At 39.1% G+C, this 26,181-nt stretch overlaps 2 protein-coding genes across 3 annotated transcripts; both read left to right on the top strand.

Annotated features, from left to right (window-relative positions):
• The first annotated feature begins 900 nt into the window (after positions 1-900).
• On the top strand, positions 901-13,476 carry rrm2b (ribonucleotide reductase M2 b). Its single transcript, XM_034160535.1, has 9 exons — positions 901-1,052; positions 3,037-3,186; positions 8,701-8,817; positions 9,205-9,338; positions 10,826-10,920; positions 11,048-11,181; positions 11,945-12,049; positions 12,152-12,265; positions 12,548-13,476. Exons 1-9 carry the CDS (start codon positions 987-989, stop codon positions 12,698-12,700), a joined length of 1,068 nt encoding a protein of 355 aa, XP_034016426.1. The 5' UTR covers positions 901-986; the 3' UTR covers positions 12,701-13,476.
• Positions 13,477-14,587: 1,111 nt separating this feature from the next.
• Positions 14,588-25,714, top strand: mtdha (metadherin a). 2 transcript variants are annotated; one of them, XM_034161107.1, is made up of 12 exons: positions 14,588-14,991; positions 16,176-16,274; positions 16,413-16,524; positions 17,217-17,372; positions 17,673-17,723; positions 18,828-19,001; positions 24,081-24,158; positions 24,249-24,320; positions 24,473-24,600; positions 24,925-25,035; positions 25,161-25,260; positions 25,574-25,714. In XM_034161107.1, the coding sequence occupies exons 1-12, from the start codon at positions 14,644-14,646 to the stop codon at positions 25,639-25,641; spliced, it is 1,497 nt and encodes a 498-aa protein (XP_034016998.1). In that variant the 5' UTR covers positions 14,588-14,643; the 3' UTR covers positions 25,642-25,714. The 2 variants fall into 2 exon arrangements, with proteins under 2 accessions (XP_034016998.1, XP_034016997.1); XM_034161106.1 differs by having other exon boundaries at positions 24,078-24,158.
• The last annotated feature ends 467 nt before the right edge of the window (positions 25,715-26,181 follow it).

The following is a 26,181-nucleotide window of genomic DNA, read 5'->3' as shown; positions in this document are numbered from 1 at the left end:
ATCCCCTAGTTGCTCCTGGTGTGTAGTGAGTACCTTGTATGGCGGCACCCTCACATCGAGGTAAATGTGAGGCATTATTGTAAAGCGCTTTGAGTGTGTGGTGCAGATGGAAAAGTGCTACACAAATACAGTCCATTTACTTGGACCACGTGCTAGTGGCAGCGTGCATGTATGAGGGTGTATAAATGTTCTTAATGGAGGAGTGACATTAGTTGTAATTGTATTATTGGTTTGATTCTTTTCTGTATATTTTGTGTTATTGCCAGTGCTATGGACTGGGTGTTTTTATGATGTTTATTTTTCTGATGTTCCTTTAAGCTCTTTTTGTTTCTTTGTTTTTAATGTAAAACACATCGGGCTTTCCTGTAATGAATTTTGCTGTAGAAATAAATTTGTGTGGCCTTCCTGTAGCAAATACAGTTGTCCTCTTTGTATTAATTCCCACATCAAATGGTCTTCCAACGTTTTAAAAATTTTTTTTAATATATACACACACACACACACACACACACTGGAGAATTACAGCCTCACATCCTGCCACACTCACTCTAGAATGCTTGCACTATATGCTGTTTGCACAATTTTAGCTTTTCACACTATATAACTGTTATAACCATGTACATAACTGTTCCAGATCTATTTTTACGTGCCATATATTAATGCTATATAATTTGAGAAAGAAGAGCTGCTAAACTGCCTTTCATTGTCTAACGACAACAATAAATATCTAAATAAATAAACTGCTGTTCCTCTTTTCATTGTCACCTAATTTTAAGCTATTGTAGTAATTTTGAAATATTGTGCTTTTGAGATATTCTTGCATTAATTCCATTCAATTCGTTTATTTCAAACAGTTTTCATAGAAATACATAAAAAAAATAAAATGAGTTTTTACATGATGGCTGCATTGTCTTAGAGTCGCCACTAGAGGCACACTGGTCCTCTGTTGTCAGTTTAATGGGGTAGCAAACCGCTTCCAGAGCTAAATGACGCCGCATCAAGAAATGGACCGAATAAATATACATCCGCTGTCCGACTACTTTAATAATTCGGTAAGTGCTTTGTTTCAACTGTGATATCCGATAAATTATCGTAACGTCTGCTGCAAGTACCGTAGTGCCCTTGTTCTAGCTAATGCTATGGTCAGCATGACTGACGTAATACGTCGGTTACAATTAATTAAAAGGTGTGGAGTTTTAATGGATTAACGAGTGACTACTACAAAGAGAAATTTAAACTTAATATACAATAACAGTAAATAGTCAAGCTACGTTGTCTGCGCATGCGCAGTAGCCCAACATGCAAAACGGTCAACGAGACAACCAGGGTTTGAAGTTGTACATTATGTGACAATAAGCATTTACAGTAGTGTTCAGAATAATAGTAGTGCTATGTGACTAAAAAGATTAATCCAGGTTTTGAGTATATTTGTTATTGTTACACAGGAAACAAGGTACCAGTAGATTCTCACAAATCCAACAAGACCAAACATTCATGATATGCACACTCTTAAGGCTATGAAATTGGGCTATTAGTAAAAAAAAAAAAAAAAAAAAAAATTAGAAAATGGGGTGTTCACAATAATAGTAGTGTGGCATTCATTTAGTGAGTTCGTCAATTTTGTGAAACAAACAGGTGTGAATCAGGTGTCCCCTATTTAAGGATGAAGCCAGCACCTGTTGAACATGCTTTTCTCTTTGAAAGCCTGAGGAAAATGGGACGTTCAAGACATTGTTCAGAGGAACAGCGTAGTTTGATTAAAAAGTTCATTAGAGAGGGGAAAACTTATATGCAGGTGCAAAAAATTATAGGCTGTTCATCTACAATGATCTCCAATGCTTGAAAATGGACCAAAAATAAATCAGACATGTGGAAGAAAATGGAAAACAACCATCAAAATGGATAGAAGAATAACCAGAATGGCAAAGGCTCACCCATTGATCAGCTCCAGGATGATCAAAGACAGTCTGGAGTTACCTGTAAGTGCTGTGACAGTTAGAGGACGCCTGTGTGAAGCTAATTTATTTGCAAGAATCCCCCGCAAAGTCCCTCTGTTAAATAAAAGACGTGCAGAAGAGGTTACAATTTGCCAAAGAACACATCAACTGGCCTAAAGAGAAAAGGAGGAATATTTTGTGGACTCATGAGAGTAAAATTGTTCTTTTTTGGTCCAAGGGCCGCAGACAGTTTGTGAGACGACCCCCAAACTCTGAATTCAAGCCACAGTTCACAGTGAAGACAGTGAAGCATGGTGGTGCAAGCATCATGATATTCTCCTACTGTGGTGTTTGGCCTATATATTGCATACCAGGTATCATGGATCAGTTTGGATATGTCAGAATACTTGAAGAGGTCATGTTGCCTTATCAATCAATCAAGATCTTTATTGACATTATGCAGGCATAACGAAATTTTGCACACTCCCGGCAAGGCACATAATAAATAAATCAGCACACACATAAATAAAACACTTAAATAATAACGGTAAAAAAAATTAAAAAAAAAAAGGACATGCTGAAGAGGACATGCCCTTGAAATGGGTGTTTCAACAAGACAGTGACCCCAAGCACACTAGTAAACGAGCAAAATGTTGGTTCCAAACCAACAAAATGAAGGCCTCGCAGATGTGAAGAAATCATGAAAAACTGGTTATACAACTCAATACTAGTTTAGTGATTCACAGAATTGCTACAAAAGCAGTTTGAACATAGTAGTTTTGAGTTTGTAGCATCAACAGCAGATGCTACTATTATTGTGAACACCCCCTTTTCTACTTTTTTTTTACTAATAGCCCAATTTCATAGCCTTAAGAGTGTGCATATCATGAATGCTTGGTCTTGTTGGATTTGTGAGAATCTACCGAATCTACTGGTACCTTGTTTCCCATGTAACAATAAGAAATATACTCAAAACCTGGATTAATCTTTTTAGTCACATAGCACTACTATTATTCTGAACACTACTGTAACTCAATGACAGATTCACCCTGAAGATGTGCTGTCATCATGTTTACTTGTGGGCTTGGACTCTTTGTAGAATGACTTCAAAGATCCAGACCTGCAAAATGACACTGAAGAACCACTGCTCCGAGAAAACCCCAGACGATTTGTCATCTTCCCCATCCAGTACCTTGATATCTGGAAAATGTACAAGCAGGCACAGGCTTCTTTCTGGACTGTGGAGGAGGTGGGTGTCAATTATTTTACAATACAGTCCCATGAGGTGCACACATGCATTAATTACAGGGTGACCCCCCCAAAAAACCGGAACCCCTAAAAATTGTAATAAATCCTACAAAGGTCCTGCAAACTCTGACATTTGCTGGATTTAAATGTCAGTCTGTGTACAATCATTCCCCAAAGTTTCAGTTATCTTGGTCACTTTGTATAAAAGTCATGTTCTTTCAAAATTATGCTCCAGATGGGAGCGATGATTTGTTGGCAAAATAGGCCTCCAAGCAAAATGTCTTTTCCTTGGTTGGCCAAGACATGTTGGGGAGACTAAATCAATCAATCAATCAATCAATTTTTTATATAGCGCCAAATCACAACAAACAGTTGCCCCAAGGCGCTTTATATTGTAAGGCAAGGCCATACAATAATTATGTAAAACCCCAACGGTCAAAACGACCCCCTGTGAGCAAGCACTTGGCTACAGTGGGAAGGAAAAACTCCCTTTTAACAGGAAGAAACCTCCAGCAGAACCAGGCTCAGGGAGGGGCAGTCTTCTGCTGGGACTGGTTGGGGCTGAGGGAGAGAACCAGGAAAAAGACATGCTGTGGAGGGGAGCAGAGATCGATCACTAATGATTAAATGCAGAGTGGTGCATATAGAGCAAAAAGAGAAAGAAACAGTGCATCATGGGAACCCCCCAGCAGTCTACGTCTATAGCAGCATAACTAAGGGATGGTTCAGGGTCACCTGATCCAGCCGTAACTATAAGCTTTAGCAAAAAGGAAAGTTTTAAGCCTAATCTTAAAAGTAGAGAGGGTGTCTGTCTCCCTGATCTGAATTGGGAGCTGGTTCCACAGGAGAGGAGCCTGAAAGCTGAAGGCTCTGCCTCCCATTCTACTCTTACAAACCCTAGGAACTACAAGTAAGCCTGCAGTCTGAGAGCGAAGCGCTCTATTGGGGTGATATGGTACTACAAGGTCCCTAAGGTAAGATGGGACCTGATTATTCAAAACCTTATAAGTAAGAAGAATAGTCCAGCCTAGAGGAAATAAATGCATGAATTAGTTTTTCAGCATCACTCTGAGACAAGACCTTTCTGATTTTAGAGATATTGCGTAAATGCAAAAAAGCAGTCCTACATATTTGTTTAATATGCGCTTTGAATGACATATCCTGATCAAAAATGACTCCAAGATTTCTCACAGTATTACTAGAGGTCAGGGTAATGCCATCCAGAGTAAGGATCTGGTTAGACACCATGTTTCTAAGATTTGTGGGGCCAAGTACAATAACTTCAGTTTTATCTGAGTTTAAAAGCAGGAAATTAGAGGTCATCCATGTCTTTATGTCTGTAAGACAATCCTGCAGTTTAGCTAATTGGTGTGTGTCCTCTGGCTTCATGGATAGATAAAGCTGGGTATCATCTGCGTAACAATGAAAATTTAAGCAATACCGTCTAATAATACTGCCTAAGGGAAGCATGTATAAAGTGAATAAAATTGGTCCTAGCACAGAACCTTGTGGAACTCCATAATTAACTTTAGTCTGTGAAGAAGATTCCCCATTTACATGAACAAATTGTAATCTATTAGACAAATATGATTCAAACCACCGCAGCGCAGTGCCTTTAATACCTATGGCATGCTCTAATCTCTGTAATAAAATTTTATGGTCAACAGTATCAAAAGCAGCACTGAGGTCTAACAGAACAAGCACAGAGATGAGTCCACTGTCCGAGGCCATAAGAAGATCATTTGTAACCTTCACTAATGCTGTTTCTGTACTATGATGAATTCTAAAACCTGACTGAAACTCTTCAAATAGACCATTCCTCTGCAGATGATCAGTTAGCTGTTTTACAACTACCCTTTCAAGAATTTTTGAGAGAAAAGGAAGGTTGGAGATTGGCCTATAATTAGCTAAGATAGCTGGGTCAAGTGATGGCTTTTTAAGTAATGGTTTAATTACTGCCACCTTAAAAGCCTGTGGTACATAGCCAACTAACAAAGATAGATTGATCATATTTAAGATCGAAGCATTAAATAATGGTAGGGCTTCCTTGAGCAGCCTGGTAGGAATGGGGTCTAATAAACATGTTGATGGTTTGGATGAAGTAACTAATGAAAATAACTCAGACAGAACAATCGGAGAGAAAGAGTCTAACCAAATACCGGCATCACTGAAAGCAGCCAAAGATAACGATACATCTTTGGGATGGTTATGAGTAATTTTTTCTCTAATAGTTAAAATTTTGTTAGCAAAGAAAGTCATGAAGTCATTACTAGTTAAAGTTAATGGAATACTCAGCTCAATAGAGCTCTGACTCTTTGTCAGCCTGGCTACAGTGCTGAAAAGAAACCTGGGGTTGTTCTTATTTTCTTCAATTAGTGATGAGTAGAAAGATGTCCTAGCTTTACGGAGGGCTTTTTTTTATAGAGCAACAGACTCTTTTTCCAGGCTAAGTGAAGATCTTCTAAATTAGTGAGACGCCATTTCCTCTCCAACTTACGGGTTATCTGCTTTAAGCTACGAGTTTGTGAGTTATACCACGGAGTCAGGCACTTCTGATTTAAAGCTCTCTTTTTTAGAGGAGCTACAGCATCCAAAGTTGTCTTCAATGAGGATGTAAAACTATTGACGAGATACTCTATCTCACTTACAGAGTTTAGGTAGCTACTCTGCACTGTGTTGGTATATGGCATTAGAGAACATAAAGAAGGAATCATATCCTTAAACCTAGTTACAGCGCTTTCTGAAAGACTTCTAGTGTAATGAAACTTATTCCCCACTGCTGGGTAGTCCATCAGAGTAAATGTAAATGTTATTAAGAAATGATCAGACAGAAGGGAGTTTTCAGGGAATACTGTTAAGTCTTCTATTTCCATACTATAAGTCAGAACAAGATCTAAGATATGATTAAAGTGGTGGGTGGACTCATTTACTTTTTGAGCAAAGCCAATAGAGTCTAATAATAGATTAAATGCAGTGTTGAGGCTGTCATTCTCAGCATCTGTGTGGATGTTAAAATCGCCCACTATAATTATCTTATCTGAGCTAAGCACTAAGTCAGACAAAAGGTCTGAAAATTCACAGAGAAACTCACAGTAACGACCAGGTGGACGATAGATAATAACAAATAAAACTGGTTTTTGGGACTTCCAATTTGGATGGACAAGACTAAGAGTCAAGCTTTCAAATGAATTAAAGCTCTGTCTGGGTTTTTGATTAATTAATAAGCTGGAATGGAAGATTGCTGCTAATCCTCCGCCCCGGCCCGTGCTACGAGCGTTCTGACAGTTAGTGTGACTCGGGGGTGTTGACTCATTTAAACTAACATATTCATCCTGCTGTAACCAGGTTTCTGTAAGGCAGAATAAATCATCAATATGTTGATCAATTATTATATCATTTACCAACAGGGACTTAGAAGAGAGAGACCTAATGTTTAATAGACCACATTTAACTGTTTTAGTCTGTGGTGCAGTTGAAGGTGCTATATTATTTTTTCTTTTTGAATTTTTATGCTTAAATAGATTTTTGCTGGTTATTGGTAGTCTGGGAGCAGGCACCGTCTCTACGGGGATGGGGTAATGAGGGGATGGCAGGGGGAGAGAAGCTGCAGAGAGGCGTGTAAGACTACAACTCTGCAAATCCAGCAAATTTCAAGAAATTTGCTGGACTTAGTCTTCAAAGGGATCTTTGTAGGATTTTTTTTTTTACAATTTTTATGGGTTGTGGGTTTTGGGGGGCAGGGGTGGTCACTCTGTATATTTGTGCTTCAGTATTGTGATCTTTTACTTTGGTCAGAAGTGACGGATCAGGAAAGTGTGGTGAATGAGTACCCATCTGTCAGCCAGTCATGTTTCCAGCCACTGACTGACCCCTGAGCTTGGTCGTTGTCCTGATTAGCCAAAACCTCCTTTGTCAGATGTATTTTCTTGATAACTTTATGTGGCTGCCTTAGCACGCTGACATAGTACTCCCTGTTTATGCAATATCCCTTTAGATGGCAGTTCACAAATACAATGCCCTATGCATCCAAAACAACAAAAAACAATTTCTTAACAGATGTAACAGACTTGACCTTCTTTATAGGGGTGACAAAATATTTTCCCATTGTATTATCTGGCTGATGGATCTGCTTCAAAATGTTCAGTTTTCTCCTTTAACATGTCTGCACCAGAAAACACAGCATGCTTTGAGCAGAAACCATTCACATTTCAATTTCTGTAAGCAGAGTGTTCTCAGCTGTCTTATGGGAGACGACATCACAGTACAGTAGTGACCAATGCCATCTGTGAAACGCCAAATTCAGCCATATCATGTTAGCTAGGTATTAATAGATTTTAAATTAGTGCCTACTAAGTTTCATTGATCTGACGTTACTCTGTCATCATCAGACTACCAGGATTTTCAGCCAGTCCATGTAATTAAAATAAATCACATAATTATTAGGTAATTACTAGGGGTGTAACGATACACAAAAATCTTGGTTCGATGCGTACCTCTGTTTTGAGGTCACGGTTTGGTTCATTTTCAGTACAGTATAGGAACAAAATGCAAAACCTAAATTTGCTTGTTGCTTAAACAAACAATTTATTGTAACATTATACAAACAGGAAACTAAATTAATTGCAAAGTTCTGCCTGGTAATAAGTTAAATAAAATGTTCTCAAATAAACAACAAATATGTCAATTGATGCTGTCATTTGATTTCCTGAAAGCTGTGCTCCTCATGTGTGAATTCACACACACACACACACACAGTGTAAATATAAGGTCTTACCTGTGCGTTTTAGTGAAGAAAAGTCGCTTTGCAGCACTTTGCGCCATCTGATCAGTTAGCAGAGCGGAGTCCCCCCACGGTTCTCTGTCTTGGCGCAACAAGTCGAAAAGTCGCAGCTCCTCAATAACGTCTCATTTATCACAGCCTACATGCGATCCTGGCTGCACACGCGATGAAATCTCAAGAAAAAGTTATAAAATTACTCAGTTCTCTGTGTGGAGCAGGGACACTGTGCACACGCGCTGGATGACGTGTGTCAATATTTACGGTGCGTATTTAATTAAAAGTTAAAAAATCTTTCTGTCTAACATCTTTCTGTGTAAATATTTCATGTTACAACGTGGAGACCCGCAGCTTATTTATGTACAATTTCTTTTTTCTTTTTAAAATTGGTGGGTGCAGCTAATAATCAGGTGAACTCTATAGTCCAGAAATTACGGTAAACACACGCAAATTAAACTCACCCATGCACAGCCCTGTAACGAACCGAACGGCCCATACTGAAACGGTTCAGTACAAATACATGTATCGTTACACCCTTAGTAATTACTATAGTATAGATCATGCTGTCTTGATGACAATTTTAATGCACTTGATGCCCATCTAACGTTATCTGTACATATTTAAATCTTGTTGCCAGCTTCTATAAGTACATTTACAAAGCTGGGAAAGAAATAATGCATGCTTTCTACAAATTAACACCCTAGTACAGATGCATTTTTATAATTTTGTGCCTTTCAGGTTGATCTATCCAAAGACCTCGCCCACTGGGACAGTTTGAAAAGTGAGGAGAAACACTTCATCTCCCATGTCTTGGCATTCTTTGCTGCAAGTGATGGCATCGTCAACGAGAACCTGGTGAGATTGTCTGAGGCATTTCAGCTGACTCAGTTAGGTGTCTTGTAGTTTGTATTTTCCTAACAGCATATGAGGCAGAATTTTTAGTCAGGCTACCACATACAAAAGATTGAAAGTCTTTCTGTATTAACTTCTCAAACTAGGTGCTTAGCACAGACTTGCCGTCTTCCAAAGTGACTTGTAAAACTCAACCTTCATACCACTGTAACTATAGCTTTTCAAATTCTAAGGTGGAATGATTTGGTAATCTAACGGAAGCCGTTGCTTGGTGGTTTGGTATCAGTCATAAACTTCACGGAAGGCTATGTCTAACAGGGTTATATAGTATAATAAAATGTGCCAAGGCAGTGTTTTATTGTGGTGTTTGTGTTTTTGTTTAACGAACAGGTGCAGAGGTTTAGTCAGGAGGTACAAGTTCCTGAAGCACGTTCTTTCTACAGCTTCCAGATCCTTATCGAGACTGTTCACTCAGAGATGTACAGTATGCTCATCAACACTTACATCAGGGATCTGAAAGAGAGGTCAGCCACATTTTTGAAAAGCCTTTTCTTCCTGATGACTCTGTGAATGTGTCGAACACTGAAATGCAAGCCTAATTGTGATGATGGGGCAGTTTTGTATAGTTATACCCCATTAAAAAAAAAAATAGTTTATCATCCTTGATATCAGAAAGAAGTGGTGAGGGCAGGCAGATTTTTTTTTTTGTTGTTAGAAACAGGTACATACAACATAATTTCAAACCTGAAAAATGACATACAGCATCTACATACCAAGTGAGGAACTGAAAATGTCAGATATTTTTAAAATAAATCTTGTTTCTATGTTGAATACAGTCAGTGCACTGCTCACTTGTACCGTAATAAACATGCGTACTGTGTGCGAATGAGACAGAGCAACTGACTGTGGCTGTCAATGACAGTCTTGGCCAAAGCACACTCACCACCTAGCAGATGTGCCAGTTCTTGCACCAGCTATACCGCCGTTCAGTGAAATTCACCAAAAAAAAAGAAAACATTTAAAATTGATGCTGGCGATTTCAGCATGTGGGCGAGGATGATAAACTAATGTTTTTTTTATGGGGCCTTTTTGCAAAACAAAATAAAAGTTGGACAGTTACTATAGACTTACTGGCTGTTCTTCAAGCACTTCCCATCCCATTGTGCATGTACAGCAAAGCCAGTACGGCCTCGACCTCTATCACATACTGGCTGTTCGCCCAATTTGCAGGATGTGTAGCACTAGGCTATTGTTATGGCACTGACTGACAAGACTACCGGTGAATAAATACTAGCTAAGACACTCAAGCCTACTCTAACCTTGGACCCTGTATAATGGGTTTCTGTGCAGATGGACATTGTGCACACAAACCAGGAGTGGCACTAACATACAGCTTGGCAGGACTCTTCATGTGTCCGGACCATTAGAGACTTTGAATAAATTGCTAAATCTTGTATAAATGTTTTATAATGCTGGTAAGAAATCAGATCTGTTCTAAGTACAGCATGAAAATGACCTGTAACCTGTATGTATAATTATAATTAGTTGAAAAAAAAATATTTTCTATCTGCTAGTTAGATACAAGATACAGTGTGTTTGTCTGTGTGTGTGAGGCAGAGGATAGTGGACGTTTTTATGCCTGATTTTCAAGCTTTGGTCCCTATGGTAAAAGTGTATGGACACAAAGTGAAATTCTGAAAAACACGTCCCTGCACCTGCTGTGGCAAATTCTGTTGTATTCCAACTGTTTCGTCGCCAAGCTGCACAAACATTTTCAAGCCATCTGCAGACTATTTTTAGTGACTGTTAATGTTTGTTACATTTATTTGTATAAATTTGTCTGACATCTTTTTTCCTGTCAATCACTAATTTATTAAAAAAAAAAAACAACCAGTAAGTCTCCTAAATTAAATGTCCAAAAGTAAATAGACATTAGAAATATAATAGTTATCACATTTATTATGCCTGTATACATGTCTGGATCTTTTTCAAATGAGTTTTCTGTTTTCAGAGATTATTTATTTAATGCCATTCAGACGTTGCCTTGTGTGAGACGAAAAGCAGACTGGGCACTCCAGTGGATAAATGACGGCAAATCTACATTTGGTAAATTAGATGGAATATTCTGAGCACCATTTAAACTAAGTAGAATTTTTTTTTAAGTGGTTAAAAACTGCTGCCTGGAGGAACTTCTTATCATGGTTTCATTTTATTTTGTTTTTCCCCTCCCCAGGAGAAAGAATTGTGGCTTTTGCAGCAGTGGAGGGCATCTTCTTCTCTGGGTCCTTTGCTGCCATCTACTGGCTAAAGAAGCGAGGACTCATGCCTGGTCTTACTTACTCAAATGAGCTGATTAGTCGGGATGAGGTGAGTTGAAAACTAACAGAAATGTTCTCTGATCTTTCAGAGGCATGTCTTGATTACAGATGGAAAACAATATAATGTTTTACATAGAAGGAAAGAAAGTTCATGTTTCTTTTTGTATTGCAAAGAAACCATTATTGTGAGGGGTTTTTGCCAACATAAGGCCATGCTGGTCTCACATTATGGAAATTGCTTTAATTTACAGAAAAATGACATGAATTATATGTCCAGAATGTAAAGATCATTAACTGATAGTGCAGGCCTCTGCCAGTGAAGACCCTGGTAAATTTTGGAGAGATCCAGATGCATATAATTTATCCCCACACACACTTTTTTTAAATTATTTCACATTTTCTTTAATTTGAAAATAAAGTCAAGCCCGCCAGTGTTCAGTTCCTTTCTGTGTGGGCTTTGCGTGTTCTTCCTTGTCTGCATGGGTTTCCTTTGGGTACTCCAGTTTTCTCTGATCATCACAGAAAATCATATACTTTGTCTTTATTCTTCTTATAGATATAGAGTTGCTCCAGAGCTGTTCCAAAATGTAATGCATTCTTTCTTGGACCAGGCTCCACCTCTCTGGCGAGTGTGATTAAAACTGGCTCAGTAGTTTTTGTGTAATCCTTCTGACAGTTGGGCAGATTTATGGAGCCAAAACTGTTACCTCTTTGGCTGAAGTAATAAAATTTGAGACCTTTATCAAGCTCGCACATGCTTCTTCTGTTGCTTTTTCAGCGTGAATTTTTCTGATGCGTTTCTCGTTTCCCAGGGTTTGCACTGCAACTTTGCCTGCCTGTTGTACAGTTACCTGGTGAAAAAGCCAACAGAAGACAGAGTGAAGGACATTATCACCAAAGCCGTTAGCATTGAGCAGGTCAGCAAACACTTCTTTATTACTCCATGTATTAACTATCTGTGCAGGTGCTGCTTGTAAATGTTACAGCATGACGTAAACACATCCTGTTTGGTCTTCCAGGAGTTCTTGACTGAGGCTTTGCCAGTGGACCTGATTGGGATGAACTGTTCTCTCATGAAGCAGTACATCGAGTTTGTGGCTGACAGGCTGCTTCATGACCTCGGCCTGGCCAAGGTGATTTTTTTTTTTGTTTGTTTGTTTGTTTTTTATCCCACCCAGTGAATCATAAACAAAGGAATAGAAGGTCAACTTCATTATTTATGTTGTCACCTGGACTGGAGGATCAATGAGTTGAGACATATTGAAGCTCTATGATGCAAAATACATTTCTTTAACTGAAACTTTAACTATATAGTATTTGGGGCACTTTATTAAAATTCATCACATTTTTGTTTACTTTTAGTGAAGCCTTGCGTCTGGTATAATTAACACTTTTTTCTTCCTTTTTAATCCCAGGTTTACCAATCTGAAAATCCATTTGACTTCATGGAGTCCATTTCATTAGAGGGTAAAACCAACTTTTTTGAAAAACGAGTGGCAGAGTATCAGAGATTTGGGGTGATGTCAAACATGATGGCCAGCGAATTCACTCTTGATGCTGACTTTTGAAACTGAGATTACACCAGTGGTAATTGTTACAATAGATTTATTTATTTTTGTTTACCTACTGTGTGTGTCCGTCCGTGCACGCGCTGATTAAACTGAAATATGTCTTGTAAACCAGTTACACTCTTATTACAGCATTACAGGGTTTTGCATATGTTAAATTGTTAAATTTTGCATATGTGGAAATGGGCAAACAAATTCTAATTTTGTTTGGATGGAATTGGATGGAAGATGTTTAGTCTGCTACCACCACATTCCAGATAAGAGACAGAAAATGAGTGAATGAAATAAAGAATTTCAGATTTTCATTGCCTCCTAAACTTGAATGTATTTCTGATCTGATGTAAAGGGTCACATTGTGCAAAATCGGTTATCAGCTGTTCAGAGTTTCCCCTTTAAATATGGTTTGCTTTTCATATGAAACAGTCCAATGCCCCATTTTCTCTGCATGCATGCACTCCCCTGCAGTACATTTCAGCCTGTATCAGCACATTTTAGACTTCTTGAAATATGTTACAGACGTCCATATTATCATTTCTGCTTGCTCTATGAGACACACCCATGTGGTCTGGGATGAGAGAGACAGATGTCTTGTCTCTCCACAGAGAGACTCTCCAAGATGAGAATATTTTTTTATGCATTATCTGTGTTTTTTGGGTACATTTGGCTGTATAATGTTTTTAAACACCTGCTGACAGATACTGACTTGCTCTAATGGCATATAATGTGACCCCTTTTTAATTATAGTGGAGGCTTCAGACCTGCTGTGGTGTTTTAACATTTTGTCATTCAGATGTATAATAAAAGGTTTTGTAAATTTTCATTGTGCTGTTTTGAAATGGTAGATATGAGACATTTCTTTTTGAAATCTTGAATGCTTAGAATTTTCCCATTCCCAGATTTGAATTATTCCTCTGTTATCATACAGCTGCTGGTGTGCCGTCTGTCTGTGTAGTATTGGAATGTAGACCCACATAGTTTTTGTGGTTCAGACAACCACCATTTCTGGAACGGTGCTGTTTACGGTACTTTGAATGAGGCTCTAAGCTGGTGCTTCAGCTGGCTAGTGATGTTGCAAATCACTTACGGTACTCTTAAATAGGTTAGTATTTAAAAATGCACAAAGCCCCTTGAAATTTGAACAATGCCTGTGATATGGTCTAACTTCCAAAATTAAGTACAACCACTTGTGGAGTCATGCACTGGCTTTGCACACTTCTGGAAGTTTTGTCCAAGATCTTTTTCTCTCCCCCAGCATTTAACTGAATGTGATCACACATAAACTACAAGATATGTATATTATTAAGTACAGGTTAAAGTCTGATATAAATGATCTCATAGAGGATTTTTGTTTTGTTTGTTTGTTTTTTTTTTGTTAATTTTTCTTTCCTTTTTTGCTGTATTTGCATATTGCAATTTTTCAATTAAAAATGCACCCTCCATTTATGAATTTAAAAAGGAATCAATTAAAATTTATTTTCATTTATTTATAATTATTGAAGTAATTATAATTAAGTATTGAAATTGAAAATTGAATCATTCATTTCAGTATCTGAATTAAAGCTTTAATAATTGATATTATCTCTAGTAAATGAAAATTAAATTTTATTGCCCATCATTAGCAGGGAAGGTGTAGGCGTAATAACTGAATGGGTCTGCAAAATTTCCCGAAGTAACTAAAAGCTACTGCATTTTCAACTCTGAAATGTTGGATTCTATTAGAAATGATGACTAGTGGGCCATGTTGTCACCTTTTGGCGGAATTTGTAGTTTTATATAATAGTTTAAATGCTGGTACAGTGCCTGTGGGTTTGTTTCGGTATGCATCTTTTGACCATTATCTAAGTTCCGTTTTGGCACGGGCCCAATTCCGGAAGTGGGCAGATTCCGATATTGCGCTTGGAACACTGGCAATGAAGCTAACAACTCAGCCGTGATCAGTAAACATGGCTGTAGACTTGAAAGGTTTTGCGCTGGAAAAAGTCGAATTTATTTCTAACCGTCTGAAGGAGCTCCTGTCTTCCGGTCAAGGATATGTCAGGGCTCAGTTCGGGGTGGATCTGGGACTGAAGCCCAAGTTTTACCCGACGTGGGTCGTCCTGTCCACAGCCTTGGCGGGTCTACTGCTGCTGCTCGCTCTGTCCTGGGCTGCCGTCTGCGGCGGCCTGCTGATCAGGAAAAAGCGGGGATCTCCAGTGAACCGGGACGGTGGCGAAGCCGACAAGGGCCAACTCTCCAAAACAGCCAAACCAGAGGAGCAGAAGAGGAGGAACAAAAATAAAACGTTTGAAAAGGTACCTCGTTTAAATGAGTGAACATAACGTTAGCATTAGCAGTCAGTAAAACGCACCATTATTTTGAGGTGAAAACTGCATTAAATGGCTACTTCTGTTCGCAGTTACAGCGAAAGCAAGCCTAATTCAAGTATGTATTGTACCCATTTTTATTTACAGAAAGTATAGTTAACGAATGACAATTATCTGACTACTTTTATGCAAAATAGCGAAACCACTCAGCGCATGACGGCTAAGCTAGTTTGTTAAATATGTAGTATAATTATTAAAAATGGAGATTTTCTAAGTCAGAAAGCTGTGTTAATGATTACTCTTTTCCAAATTATAGGGCAAATACTCAGACTAACTCTCCTGTACAGATTTACTGTACCATGCAGTTTGTATTTCTCAATGATTAACTTAATAATGTGAAATTCCCATATCCTGACTTGTCAAAAGAAAACTGGCTGTGAAAAAAAATAAGTGTATTAACACTATTTATTTTGTCTGATTATTACATAAAATTGCAGTAATTCCTAATTAATGTGATTCCCCCCCCCCCGGATTAATCCACAGAATAAGATTTGATTGTTTCATTTCAACCTAACTGTGATGTGCAGATGCAAAACTTTAAAAATCTCCACTGTTAAAATACTTATTTGCTTGACTATACTTGGATTAAAATCTTTAAATATTCAGTAAAATGCAGAATCAGAGGTAAACAGCTGGTAAGCATATGGCATCATATTTACATTATTTTCACATCTAAGTATTGAGAAATCTTCATGATGGAGAACTTTCTAATACATAGTTTCTCATTTTTATGAGATATAAAGTCCCAAATAGGGCATTATTATCACAATTATTAATTAACATGTTAAAGCTTCAGGGTGCATTGAGCAGTGATAACATTTTTCTGGTCCACCTTATAAATGGCACAATTCTGGTAAAGGATACAAATTATATTTCACTGAAGTGCCTAACATCTGTTTTTAATGCACATTTTAGGTTGCTTTGGATAAAAATGTTTGTAAAATACATAAAAAGCAATTGTCACATTGATGTCATATTTTGCATTACATTCATGTGCAAATGCCAAATATGTTTAGATTGAAAGTTTCTAATACTGTCTTTAGGTAACTTTGTTTGCTGTGTTTTGTGTATTGTCATTGTGAATGATGATGTTACTGTGCATGCTTCCCCAGAAACCTCAGTCCAATGGACAACCAGTGACTGTAGATCGCAATGAAGTTAAAGTGACTGAAATAGTCTCCAAGCCGTCGCCACAGGTCAATCCTGACAAGGTGGGCTTCTCTCAAACAACATTCATTTAGTACAAAACATGCTGTGTCTCTATATCGTTTTTGTAAAAGCAAATGTTATAGATCTAAAGACTGAAGCGTCTTGATAAAATTTGTCTGTGATTTCTCTCTGTGTTAAAGGTCCATGAAGTGCAGGCCCCTGTACAGGTCAAAAAGAACAAGAAAAAGAACAAAACTGAAGCAAAACGAGTTCAGTTAGTGCCTACAAATGAAGGGAAGGAAGTAGATGATGGTATGAGTCACTGCTCATTTTCACTCTGTGTATTATTCATTGCTTCATCATTGTTTAGTAAGTTATTAGCGTTTGGCTTCCTTGTCATAGCTATGTAGAATGCAGATAGTGTACTTTATTTTGAAGACTGTTGAACTGAAGTGTGTTATCAGCGTTTTGTCCTTGTCTTGCCCGCTTAGCCAGTTGTAAAACATTTGCTCATATCTGTAATACTGTTACAGAAATCATTTCTTCATTTTAGCATGCAAGGCTAATTTGTAATTTTGGTCTGATGTGGGTCAGGGGTGGTACAATGCTTACAGCATTGTTATCGGAGTTTTATAGTTTAGTTATCAAAGGAGCCATAATAAACTGGAAGCAACCTTAAGAAATTCTAAGCAGACCCCTGAGGCTCGTTGAGCCGGTGCTTATCTCCAGATGCTGTAGTGTGAAGTGGGTCAGAGTCTATGACTTCCCAGGATAAGACACCAGCCTTTTGCAGGTTACTTACCCTGGTACCCCTGTACAGCTGTGTGAACTTAGACAAAACAGGTAAAGTGTTTGCATGAAGCATAGACCTGTAATTATAGATTGGTAATCCAACTCTTGTTCTGAAAACCCACTTGTTCTGCAACCATAATTTTATTTCTGTGAATTTCTGTACAAGTTATAGTATTAGAACATCAAATTGTGTTTTTTGTTCTCGTCCTCAGGTGCATGGGAAACAAAGGTTAGTAACCGAGAAAAGAGGCAGCAGCGCAGGAAGGACAAGGGCTCTGATGAATCTGGTAGCCCTGGAGGAGTTGAAACTCCCAAGACTCGTATGGGAGCAGGTGGCACATCATCAGCTACTAACAAGAAGAACAGAGGTAAGTAAAGATCCAGTTTTATGAACCCAAAGTGGTAACTATACATTTGGCCCATAAGTACCATATATAGCATGGGCAGTAGTATAAGAATATTTGGATCTCACAATATATAGCACAAATGCCTTACCAGGAAAAAAAAAGAATGCAAGTGCTGCCAGTATTTACCTAGAAAGAATTTATTAGGTGTTGCCCCTGAGAGTTAAGGTGTCCTTGAGCAAGACACTAAACCTTATAGTCTTCAGTCTACGGGGAAATTACCATATTGATCTGACACAAAACTTTTTCTTTGCTTTGTTTTAGAGTTTCTGCAATCAAGAAACAGTGCAAAGGCAGACACACCAAGTGGAGCCGGTAAAGACATCTGAGCCTATTTCTTGAGGCTGAAGTAGAAAACGCTTTAAAAGGGTGACATCTATCTTTGCTGATTTCTAGCTGTTGTTGTTCTTGCCTGTTTTTGTTTTTTTTCTGTACTCTGTGTTTAACCCTCTGAGGCCGACGCCGTTGTATACGATGGATAAGACCAAGCTTTACTAAATTATAAATAACTTTTTAATGATATGAGATAGAAACTTACTTTTTTTTTTTGCTGAAAAGTTAACTCCTCTGACTTTCGAGCCAGCCATCGGCCATCGTTGTACTCTTCATAGAAGCTGTGTGATGACGTGCGCAATGTGAGTGTCCAATCGGAATTGGTTCACCGTCACATGGTTTTCCAAAATCCAATCGTAGGGCAGCTTCACCTCATGTGAAAAGCCAAAGATCGTTTTCAGGAGTGAGATGTTACTAGTTGGCCCGTTTGAATAGCCCCCTGGGTGCTCCAATGAGTACATACTATTGGGCTCCAAGTGCGCCCTGCGCCATTACACACAGCGATCACTGAAAGACGGAGAGCCCCTGATAACAATCTCATGTGCTCAAACAAAGAGTGTGTAACTATCAGGATTGCTCCACTAGTTTGCATGTGAATGTTACTGGAAAACTCTGTTGCTTTTACCATGAAGACAAAAAAACGCGTAGACCATTTTGTATATATTGTTCAAAATGTGCATTTGTGTTTATTCTTTGAACCTTTTTGTTGTACAGTCTTTCACAAAAGACCTCAAATTACCTTTATAAAGTGTCAAAACAGTTGTTTATTATAGTTTGCTGTGTGTTTTGAATAAATGTGTATGGAAAATTATTTTCTGCTTTAGTTTTTCCTTCCTTATTTTTGATTGTAAACCTTTATTACACTTATAAAACACAACAAAAGCATATATATTATGAAAGCACAGGTTGTCCTGAAAAAAAGAGACATAAAACTTGATTGTGGGATGCAGGGAGAGCTGTTAACAGCAATAATAAAACATTTATGCCAGGCGAGTAAACTGTCCAAAAATGACCTTGGACCACAGAGGGTTAATATAAATCCAGAAAAGTCTGACTTTTTTTGTTTGTTTGTGTCTGCCTCCTCAGCTTCCTGCAGCTCAAAACAGGAGCCTTCACTCAACGGCGGAGGTTGGACTGACGTGTCTTTGAAGATCCCAGCTCAGATGGGGTCTGCAGAGGGAGCAAAGTGGACTACCATCTCCTCTGTGAAGCACTGCAGGATGCAACCTGAGACCAAGTCCTGGGCACAGGACACAAAAGGTACCACATAAATCTGGGTAGACCTTTTAGTAAAAAAAAAAAAAAATCCCAAATTTAAAGGGGCTTCTCAGTTGAGCCTGCAAAAAATAAGTTATTTTCAGTATAACTCTGGATGGACTGCTGTGAAGACAGGTGTTCTTCAGGGAAACATTGTTACCTTCTCTGCTGACAACCTTTTTCCTTCCCTGTGAATTTGAAGTGATTAAATGGCCAATGTATTGTTGCTCTTTGCAAGAAATCAGTGACTTAAAAAAATAATAATAATGAGTGTATATTATTTGGTAGTATGGCCAGAGCAGATGGTCACCCTTTTGAGTCTGGTCTGCTTGAGGCTTCTTCCTACAGTCAAAAACCACCAGTAGGAGATTTTCCCCTTACCACTGGTGCCAATATGCATGCTCAAGGTATGGGTAAACTTTGGCTTTACCTTTGTGAAGCTCCAAAAAAAAACAGAAAATGAGTGATGTACATCACCCTGCTGGGAGGAGCTTTTTTTTCAGCGACTGTTCCGAGTGCAGCCAGGTGGAACCAGATGCCCACAGATCCAGTCAGCGAGAGACGGCAATTGGTGTGATCGAGCAGACACACTCAATCCGAAATTCTTCTCTTTTGGATATACACAAACACCCAGTTTGAGCAACAGTTTGAGCAAAACATGCCTCTGTGGGGAAAAAAAAAATCAAGCATGCCTTGTCTTCTACAGCATTTAACAGCAGCCGGCGTCCTTACTGTTGCATTGCTGCCGCCTTCTGCATCAGTCCGTTATAGCAGTACAAACTCCTCTTGATGACTCCAGTGTCTTTCAAGTATTTAAAAAGCCAAGACTTCCCCCTCCCACTTGACCTTATGTCTAAAATACTTCCTACAAAAATGTTTTCAGGCCTATTTTTCTAAATTCTGAGAGAAGCTCATGCCTTTCTCTGGAATAATTATTGCAATACATGAGAACATGCTTCACTGTCTCTGGCTGTGGACATTCCAAATATAATCCATGCTGGTGCTTTCCTATGAGGAAGAGCATACTGTTCAAGAAACTATGACCAATTCTCAGTGTAGCAATATTGACTTCATCCTTTCTTTTCCAACCATTTCTTCTACAATTATTTACAATCTGTCACTTTACTAGCTATTGAAAATAAATGCCTACCCTTAGTCTCCTCCTCCCAGTATTTTTGCCATTGTAAGTTAATTTTCCTCGTGACAAAACATTTGGCCTCTGCTTTGGAAAGATTGATACTAATGCCTATTAGTGGAGGATCCTGCCATTGAGTTCGTGACCAATTTTCTGGGAGCAATTTTTGAATGTACAGTAGGTTCCTTGAGATAGGCCCAAAAAAGAGATTTTAGCCAGGGTAATTTTTTCAAAGTGCTGGCTAACTCCAACAGGAGGTGATATTCAAGATGGCCACCAAAATAAATAATATGGTATATTTTCACTTCTGTATGACCTAGAACATTAATTTTGATGTCTAAATGTAGGTTTTTGAGGTCAAATATGACCATCAGAATTATGCATTTTCAACACCAAGCGGCCTTTTGGAATATGTAGATATGCAACAGCACTTTTGATGGTACATGACCACGTCATGGTAGGTGCGCCGTATATTTTCCTGCTTTTTTTGTCCTTTGCCAATCACACCTATGATTAATGTAACACATCTTGTAGGATAGTAGTAACACAATCCTTTGTATTCTGTACATTAGCAGGAATATACTGTACCCGTGTGTTGGAATGCCCCCACCCACCCCCTTTTCTAATGAAAGTTGGTTAAATCCCCACCCTAAATACATTTAGTAAAGCTGATTAAACATCCACTCTAAAATAAATTAATTTCATGACCCCAGCACATCATAAAAAGCAAAAAAATGAGTTTTCATGACGATTTCTCTTCCACGTCTTACCAGTGACGATGTCATCAGTGTGAGCCAGAGGTGGGACGAAGTCAATGTCAATTTTATTTATATAGCACATTTACAACAACAGCAGCTGCCCAAAGTGCTTCACAGTAAAAACAATATCAAAAACCATACCACAAAAAAAACAAAGCATTAAAATTCCAAAATATACAAGGACACATAAGACCAGACACACACAGCTTAAATTGTATTAAAAGCCAAAGCATAAAAATGAGTCTTAAGAACAGATTTAAAAGACTCTAGGGTTGGAGCAGCTCTGATGTGCAAAGGCAAACTGTTCCAAAGTTTAGGCGCAGCCACCGAAAAAGCCCAATCACCTCTAGTTTTTAATCAAGATCTGGGAACATTTAATAAAAGCTGGCTTTCTGACCTCACTGATCTGACCGGAACATAAGGAGTCAAAAGCTCAGAGAGGTAATCGGGAGCCAAACCATTTAAACACTTGAACACAAGCAGCAGAATCTTAAAATCAATCCTAAATGTGACTGGGAGCCAATGGAGCGAGGCTAACACAGGGGTAATGTGCTCTCGCTTCCTCGTCCCTATTTGCAGTCGTGCAGCAGTGTTCTGGACCTGCTGCAGACGCTTTAGAGATGACTGGTCCAGTCCACAGTAGAGTGAGTTACAATAATCTAGATGAGATGTTATAAACAAATGAATAACTCGCTCAAAATCACACGCTGGGAGGTAAGCCTTCACTTTTCTCAAGATTCTGAGTTGGTGGAAGCTGGCCTTTACCACAGAATTAATTTGCTTATCCATTTTGAAGGAGCTGTCAAAAATGACCCCCAGATTTCTGACAGAATCATGCACACAGGAAGACAAAGGACCAAGCACATTATATGAACCAGATGACCATGCAGGGCCAAAACCAACTATTTCATTTTTTTTCTCATTGAGAATTAGAAAGTTTTGGGCCAACCAAGTTTTCACTTCCTGCAGACAATTTACCAGGTTAGTAAAAGAATTTGGTGGGAGATAGATTTGCAGGTCATCGGCATAAAAATGAAAGGCCAAGTTGTATTTTCTGAATATGGTGCCAAGTGGCAGCATATACAGTGAAAAAAGGGCGGGACCCAAAACAGAGCCTTGTGGAACACTATAATTTAAGGGTGCTGAGCTGGACTGGTGTGGCCCAAGGTGCACAGAGAAACTACGGTCTCTAAGATAAGATCTGAACCACTCCAGTGCTGTGCTTTTAAAACCTGCATAATGCTCCAGATGGGACAGTAAAATACAGTGATCAACCGTGTCAAAGGCTGCTGTCAAATCCAGCAAAACTAAAATCCCAGAGCAACCAGAGTCAACAATTAAAAGGAGATCATTAAAAACTTTAAACAGTGCTGTTTCAGTACTACAAAGTGATTTGAAGCCAGACTGAAATTTTTCAAAAATGCCATTAGTATTAGTAAAAATGGCAACTTTGAAACAGGCCTATAATTGGCAAGAATATTAGGATCCAAGGTGGGCTTTTTGAGGAGAGGCCGAACTACAGCATGTTTTAAAACTCCTGGAACACAACCAGATAAAAGAGAAACATTCATATCATTTAAAATGTATGGCCCAAGGACAGGAATAACACTTTTTAAAAATCGTGCAGGAACAGAATCAAAAAGACAATTGGAAGGTCTTAATTGCTGAACCACTTTGAGCAATTCAGTTAAAGATAGAGGCTGAAACTCAGCAAAGGCCGAAGTGCACTCAGTGTTTAAATTAAAATCATTAGAGTGAGACACTGAAATCGAAGCCCTGATTTATGACACTTTCTCAACAAAAAATGACAAAAAACTGTCACACAGTGAGTCAGACAACACAAGACCAGATTTAGATTCTGGGTTAATCAGACGATTCAGTACATTAAAAAGGACCTGAGGCCTATGAGTGTTATTTACAATAAAATTTGACACAAACTGGGCTTTTGCTGACTTAACAGCCTCCTGGTAATCCGCAAGACAGTCTCGAAATATTCCCAGAGAAACATGCAAATGGTCCTTCTTCCATTTACGCTCCGTGCGTCTGCATTTGTGTCTGCGCGCACGAGTGGTCTCATTGTGCCAAGGCTCCGACGCAAACCTGGAGCACTTGGTCACAAGTGGCGCAACAGAGTCTAGCGCTTCTGTGCAGACAGAGTTAAATAAAATAAGAAGCTCCTCACAGTTCAAAGCACTCGGGTCATGGAGTGAGGAGGGCACAGTGGCCAGAAACGCGCTCGTAAATTGCTCCACAGACTGTGAGTTTAACGCGCGCTTTGTGCGCACAGAGAGGTCCCGTTTTTCCACTGAGCCTGGAAGAGCTAAATTGAATAAAATCGGCAGATGGTCCGAGATCTGACAGTCACATATCTCCTCGACTTGAACATTGAGGCCAAAAGAAAGAATAAGATCTAATGTATGCCCCTTTTCATGCGTGGGACCAATAACCCACTGCGTGAGATTAAAAGAATCAATCACATTAAAAAAGTCCTTGACCAGAGGCTTATTGTCACAACAAATATGAATATTAAAATCACCCACAATCAACAGTCAGTGGTGGTTACGATTCCAGCCAGGAAATCTGAAAACTCTTGTATAAAATGCTTGTTGAATTTAGGAGGGCGATAGATGAGAGCGCAAAGGACAACTGGGTTTGTCTGGAGTTTTAAGAGTTGTATTTCAAAACTCAAGAAAAGTTCAGAAGGAGAGCGACAGCAGTGAAGGCTGGATTTAAAAACTGTTGCAAGCCCTCCACCTTTTCCAGAATTACGAGGCGCACTAAAATATGTGCAGCCCAGCAGAAGAAGTTCAGAAGTCACCAGTAAGTCGCTCTCAAGTCAAGTCTCAAGTCATAATGTCCACCAGTTGTTTGCAAGCTGACTTGAAACTTGCAGATTGATGACTTGACAGTGGCTTTGTCCCACCTCTGGTGTGCGCTGGTAGTAGTCGCATGATAGTTTGCATTACAAGAGTTGCATACAAGGCAGACCCGATTAGGCACTAAACAGGTGAGTTATTTGTGACTTCTTTTTTTATTTGTGATGAAATCAGACATTTGATTGACATATGTGGAGGTGGACATTCCGCCCACCCCCTCTTTCACGCAGAATTTTGCACGGAACTTCTGTGGTGTTGCAGTGCGCAAGTTGCTGGGATATAATCAGTGTTTCTTTGTGATTTTTACCAGCAGCGTGGAGCGGCATTGATGGACGAATAAAGTCTGACCGTAACCCCGTGTCCTTCCCCATGCTGGGACTAAACACGACAGGTTTGTTACAGTTACCAGCCAGTTTTACCACTTCCTCGATGTACAATCCAAAAAGGGTCTGATCCGCTGCTGGCCCTCACCCTTTGTTAGACTCGATATCCAGCTCAGTTGAGCTGCAGTGGTCAAGCCCCGCTGATGTTGAAGATGAATGGTCTGGGTTCAGTAAGTTTGTCAACACACTCTCTGATGCACAATAATCGCTAAAAACAGGTACATCCTGTACATTTTTGACATTAATGCTGGAGTTTTGTGAAAATTGACAGCATGTGATTATCTACATCAAAGTACTGGTCTGTTTCTGTGAATTTCTGTAGATGGGATAGCAGCATCAGACCCCAGCTCTGACTGGAGTGACCCAGTGGAGTATTGGGGAAACTATGAAGACACTCCTGTGTTGGCGACTCTAGTTCCACTGCTGAAGGAACAGCCTGTCCCCAGCAAGGTCTGACTGAGAGTGTCTGTGACATTTTTAATGTTCGCCAATTGAAATTCATTAATATATATATAAAACCAGAGGGCACATACCTCCACCAAGGTCCCCTGTTTTTGTGTGCTTAACTGTGTCTGTGGTGGCACGACCGACCATGGTACACTTTGTATGTAGCCTGTGGCTAAAACCAAGTCATTTACAACATAGTACCTCTGTCTCTCTTGAATTACTCATCTATTCTTGGAGCATCCATCCCAGAGAACTGCTTGCATTCTGACAGAATTCTCTGTTCCAGCTTTTCCATGGAAAAAGTTTGACTGGTTGTTGTTATGGCAGGTATCTGAAGATAAGAAGGACACTGAGGATACTGAAACTGAAGCAGCCAAATCTAAGAAGAGAAGGAAAAAGAAGAAGAAAACAGAAGAGGAAACTGCATGTGTGCCTCAGGCAAGGGGGGAACTTGGGGACATCCAAGTTGTAGGGTTAATAACTTGCAGTACTTAAAATAAAAAATCACAAAAAAAATCCTGTAAAACATCTTTGTATTTGTCTTTGGATCTGTTCACTGTTAGACGGTGATAGCAGTGCCCTTGAGCAGTACGGCACCAAAATCCCAAGAGCTTCCAGTGCTGATGTCCAACAAGCAAAATAGCAGCACAACCTCCAGTGAGAGTAAGTCTGAATGAGTTTGAATCCGTTTGTACTGGTCGCAGTGTTATACATTTAACATGGCAACATGACAGGAAACGTGTGGCTTTAAAATGACCTGGATATACTGGTTTGACATGATTTACAACATATACTGTGTCTGTTGCTTCCATAACTGTGTAGAGCAGAGTCATTGTGCTTGTTTACATTATTTTATCACCTCACGGTGTGTAAAAGTGACAACCACTTGTTCTGGTGAAATGAAATGATAAGAATCAGACTGTAGCTTCTCTGTTTTTTTTGTTTGTTTGTTTTTTTCCTTTTTATCTACTTGCAGAGAACTCTGAACAGATGGTGGAGCCTCTGAAAGCCTCCCAGAAGAAAAAGGTCCGGAGGGAAACATGAAGTTAGACCACAGATCCACTCCAATCTTATGCAAATGATTGTTAAATACGTCACAAGCAATAATGACCAGGGACAGCTTTTTTTCTATCTTTCTTTCTTTATGAGGTACTTTAACAGTTTTAACAATTGCATAAACAACAAGAAAACAAGCAGTGGGTACCAGCTGCTTGGCTAAATAAAGTGAGGAAATGTGGTCCTATGGACTGAAATCTAAAGTAATTCGCACTATATTCTGCACTGCATATACAGTGAAGTGTCAGGACACATGCAGTGAAGGTTCATGCTTGTGTAATTATTTTATAAATCAGGGCTGTGAAAACTCCGCGGATCTGCGGGATTCCGCAGATTTCATCATGGGGAGGCGGGGCGGGGTGTTAGTGATGTACTCTTTAATAAATGAATGAATTTATTTGGCACACAAACTCAACAATAATCGTGAACATCACTGAGTTTTTAAAATGCTTATCGCAACGCGTTCTCTTTTTTTATGACATCGTGTAAGTTTTATAAGTCCGTGGACACTGATCTGTGTGTCACAGA

This window comes from Thalassophryne amazonica, chromosome 20 (genome assembly GCF_902500255.1).
Source record: "Thalassophryne amazonica chromosome 20, fThaAma1.1, whole genome shotgun sequence".
NCBI lineage: Eukaryota > Metazoa > Chordata > Actinopteri > Batrachoidiformes > Batrachoididae > Thalassophryne > Thalassophryne amazonica.
The sequence above is the reverse complement of the archived record's forward strand: the minus strand, read 5'-3'. Positions and strand labels throughout refer to the sequence as shown.

Coding starts and splice junctions, on each gene's coding strand:
- rrm2b (XM_034160535.1), top strand. CDS start 987: ATGACGCCGCATCAAGAAATGGACCGAATAAATATACATCCGCTGTCC. Junction 1,053..3,036: donor CCGACTACTTTAATAATTCG/GTAAGTGCTTTG, acceptor GACTCTTTGTAG/AATGACTTCAAAGATCCAGA. Junction 11,182..11,944: donor AGCTGATTAGTCGGGATGAG/GTGAGTTGAAAA, acceptor CTCGTTTCCCAG/GGTTTGCACTGCAACTTTGC.
- mtdha (XM_034161106.1), top strand. CDS start 14,644: ATGGCTGTAGACTTGAAAGGTTTTGCGCTGGAAAAAGTCGAATTTATT. Junction 17,724..18,827: donor AGACACACCAAGTGGAGCCG/GTAAAGACATCT, acceptor CTGCCTCCTCAG/CTTCCTGCAGCTCAAAACAG. Junction 19,002..24,077: donor CTGGGCACAGGACACAAAAG/GTACCACATAAA, acceptor GATTTTTACCAG/CAGCGTGGAGCGGCATTGAT.